The sequence below is a fragment of the Crassostrea angulata genome, chromosome 5 (genome assembly GCF_025612915.1).
Source record: "Crassostrea angulata isolate pt1a10 chromosome 5, ASM2561291v2, whole genome shotgun sequence".
NCBI lineage: Eukaryota > Metazoa > Mollusca > Bivalvia > Ostreida > Ostreidae > Magallana > Magallana angulata.
Window position 1 is genome coordinate 11279155 of NC_069115.1, and position 3977 is coordinate 11283131.

The 3977-nt window shown below is 38.7% G+C and overlaps 1 protein-coding gene across 1 annotated transcript; it reads left to right on the top strand.

Moving 5' to 3' along the window:
• The first annotated feature begins 790 nt into the window (after window positions 1-790).
• On the top strand, window positions 791-3343 carry LOC128183815 (uncharacterized). Its single transcript, XM_052852971.1, has 2 exons — window positions 791-2875; window positions 3071-3343. Exons 1-2 carry the CDS (start codon window positions 791-793, stop codon window positions 3341-3343), a joined length of 2358 nt encoding a protein of 785 aa, XP_052708931.1.
• Window positions 3344-3977: the final 634 nt, after the last annotated feature.

Below are 3977 nucleotides of genomic sequence, written 5' to 3' on the forward strand. Positions count from 1 at the left end.
CTCATGTAATTTATTTTTTGGTCCTGAAGAAGGGACTGGTTGTCCCGAAAATTTGACAATTTCTATTGTTCGTGTCGTTAGCCATTTTTAGTGCTTTTTATATTCAGTTTACTGGCTTAGTATCTATATATTAGATCCGACACTTTAAAGATGCATAGTGTTGTTGATTCTATTCAGTGCTTTTTATATTATTCTTGATGAACTGTATCTTTAGATCCACTAGCATCTTTTATCGGTACAGAGTCTCGTCCTACCATGGTCGGATTTGAATTTGTTCCGTGTACATAGCTTTAACTTACCCGTCATTTTTATTATTTATTCTGTTTATTTATTTTGATTTTCCCTCACTTTTTCTATTTGTTTTTTTTCTACTCCCTATTTTATTTGTTTGTGATTTCTAGTTCATACTTTCTAAATTTGACATAACACAGTCCCATTTCTGGTACGATCTACCACTTTTCATATTCTATGAGAAATATGAAGTCGTACCTGATATTATTTATTTTGGATAACCTTTTTCTTAAAAATTAAACATTTCGGCTATTTAGTTTTTATTGAAATTAAATTTATTTCCATGGCTCTTAAAAAAAACAACACCTTTAAACTTCTGAAAAAACAAAATAAGAAATGTATCAAAACCAAACACAGAATATCAAATTTAGAAACGTATATCAACTGTGACATTTTACCAAAAGGCTTTCAGATAAATGTCACTCCCAACATAGGGTTAGTTTCTAAAAACTTCCAAAAACGCTGGGACTTCACATTAAGAAGATGCTCCAAAGAATTAATGTCTCTCTGTCTGTCGTGGGATAACCACAGACTTCGACAACTGGAGAAAGATGTAGTTTCACTGGAGTCTTCTCTTAATAAATCCACTTCCCATGCAGATTTTGTTGAAGCAAAAAGCATTATTACAACATTCAATACAACCCTATCTAATGACCTCAACAATACCCAAAACAGGAAGTTCCTTCGGGATGGTGTTCCAGCAACAAACAGAACTAGGTCTAATATGTTGTCATCTCGTCCTTCTGCTAAAAAACAACGCTCTAGACGCTTCAAGCGCAAGAAGCAAACAAGTGAAGACGAGTCCTTGGTCGATACCAACACCTGCCCAGTTCTGAACACATCTAAGGTTCCTCTCACAGACGTTGAGACTTCGCTACTATCTAAAGGTCTCAATTTCTGTCCAACACCGCATGAGGTCGATGACAAAAAGGTTAGAGAGGACACCAGAGCATTTTTCCGAAGGCTAAGATTAAAGGAACACTTCTCGCGAAAAGACTCCAGCAATGATCACACAGACGAAACTCCTCCGCCCTTGCACAACTTAGAGGAACATAAGTTGTACCGACCCAAAAGTACTTGGGAACCGGCACCGGGCAAATGTGGAGCACTTGAGTCTTACATTGATGCTGTTGAGTCAGACATTGAGAAGCTCCTGACCAACCAAAAAATCGTCCCTGACAATCTGACGAAAGAAGAGAGATCTGCTCTACAAAGGTTGAAAAACAGGGACGACATAGTCATAAAGAAAGCAGACAAAGGATCCACAGTGGTTGTCCTAGACAAACAAGCGTATTTAGCTGAAGCCAACAGACAGCTGACAGACGATCGTTTTTACAAGAAACTGGACTCTGATCCTACTGAAGAGTTTTCAGCTCTCATCACTAACACCCTGGACAAAATGTATGAAAACGATGAGATTGGTGTTAATGTTTATGAAACGCTTCGCCCAACCAACTGTGGACCAGGTCAATTTTATCTGCTTCCAAAAATCCACAAGGAAGGAATGCCTGGGCGCCCTATAGTCAGTGCCATCGGCCACCCCACGGAGAAAATATCTGAATTTATAGATTTACATCTCCGTCCACATGTAGAAGATTTGCCATCATACCTCAAGGACACTACAGATTACCTGAATAAAACACCTTCCTCTGACCTGCCAGACCATACTCTTCTCGTTACAATGGATGTCACGTCCTTGTACACAAATATTCCTCACGATGAAGGTATCGAGGCCTGCAGGGAGGTATGGGACAGTAGAACGATTCAGCAGCCGTCAACGGAATCTCTACTCAAGCTCCTTGAACGTGTTCTCAAGCTGAACAATTTCATGTTTAATGGCGAACATTACATACAAATAAGTGGTACAGCTATGGGCACCAAAATGGCCCCCTCTTACGCCAATATATTTATGGGAAGATTGGAACGCAACCTGCTTCTCAGAGCTCCTTTCAAACCTTTGAGCTGGTTGCGGTTCATTGATGATATTGAGATGAAATGGGTCGAAAACCGAGACTGCCTAAATGACTTCATCACCTTTGCCAACTCCTTCCACAATTCGATTAAATTCACAGTGGACATATCTAGTTCCAAAAATGTATTTTTGGATACTACATCCACCTTGGAAGATGGTGAAATAAAATTCAGTCTCCATACCAAACCCACTGATTCTCACCTCTACCTCAAGCCATCGAGTTGCCACCCTCCCCATACTTTTAGAGGAATTCCTAAAGGATTAACTACCCGAATCAGACGAATCTGTTCTTCTAATGAGATCTTTGAAGAACAGAGCAGAATATTAAAATCCCATCTGTGTAATCGAGGCTATAAAGCCCACACAGTTCAATCTGCAATTGATGAGATTACTACAATAGACAGGAAAACCCTTTTACAATACAAAGAGAAAACAGACAAAAGCAGGGTTCCACTTGTCACTACATATCACCCCGCCCTTAAGAACCTCAACACCATCCTTAAAAATAATCTGCCCATTCTTTACACTAACGAAAGAATGGCTGATCTTTTCAAGGATCCACCAATGGCTGCATTTAAACGCCCGAGGAACTTAAAGGACATGGTAGTGAGGGCAAGATTAGACAACCCGTTGCCAAATGGTGGTTTTAAAACATGCTCCGATACCAGATGCCTGTTGTGCAAACACAGCACCAACGCGGACAGTTTTAAAAGCCCCATTTCAGGTCGCACCTACAAGATATTTGGCAACACTTCTTGTCGCACAGACAACTGCATCTATCTCATCAGTTGCAAAGTCTGCTCTTAGCAATACGTCGGTGAAACAGGTGACCTCCGCAGAAGGATCAACAACCACCGCTCTACCATAAAGACCAAAAAAGTCAAGGAGCCCGTCGGAGAACATTTTAATACAAGTAGCCACAAATGGGAAGACATGACAGTATTGGTTATTGACCATAATCCTCATTGGACAGACGCGGAGAGGAAGAGCAAGGAAAAGTTCTGGATGCACAGACTCAAATCATTCAGACCTGATGGCATGAACAAACAAATGGACTTCACTAAAATGAACGTCTCATAGCCATACATCACCTGACACCCACATAGCAATTTCATGAAATCTGTCAACTGCGCATCTTCCATTCATTTTTTAGTTTCTTTACTACCTTTTATTTGTAAATCATTTTTTTCAATTTTATTTATTTATTTTTATTGAATTTTATCTCTTTTGAATCAAAATTCGAGTCTATATCATAAGTGCCGTACGAGTTAACAACGGGGGTTCAAATTTTCATTAGATAACTCGGACGCCAATTTTAATTAGCTAATTAACTTAATCAGGCGTGAAGTTGGCAGTCGATTGATTACTTTAGAGCGATCGGCGACAGTAGCAACACCTTCTTTAAGAATGTGAACAAATGTTTATAATGTAGCTGTTCTTTTTTATAGTTTCTTAAGTAGTTTAGTAGTAGCTTTAGATTTTGTTTTCTTTGTTTCGTACTCATGTAATTTATTTTTTGGTCCTGAAGAAGGGACTGGTTGTCCCGAAAATTTGACAATTTCTATTGTTCGTGTCGTTAGCCATTTTTAGTGCTTTTTATATTCAGTTTACTGGCTTAGTATCTATATATTAGATCCGACACTTTAAAGATGCCTAGTGTTGTTGATTCTATTCAGTGCTTTATATATATATATATATATATATATATATATAT

What these genes read in the sequence shown, in the direction of transcription:
- LOC128183815 (XM_052852971.1), top strand. Translation starts at nt 791, where the DNA reads ATGTCTCTCTGTCTGTCGTGGGATAACCACAGACTTCGACAACTGGAG. An exon ending in TAAAGGACATGGTAGTGAGG is followed by an intron (nt 2,876 to 3,070) that starts GCAAGATTAGAC and finishes GTCTGCTCTTAG; the next exon opens with CAATACGTCGGTGAAACAGG.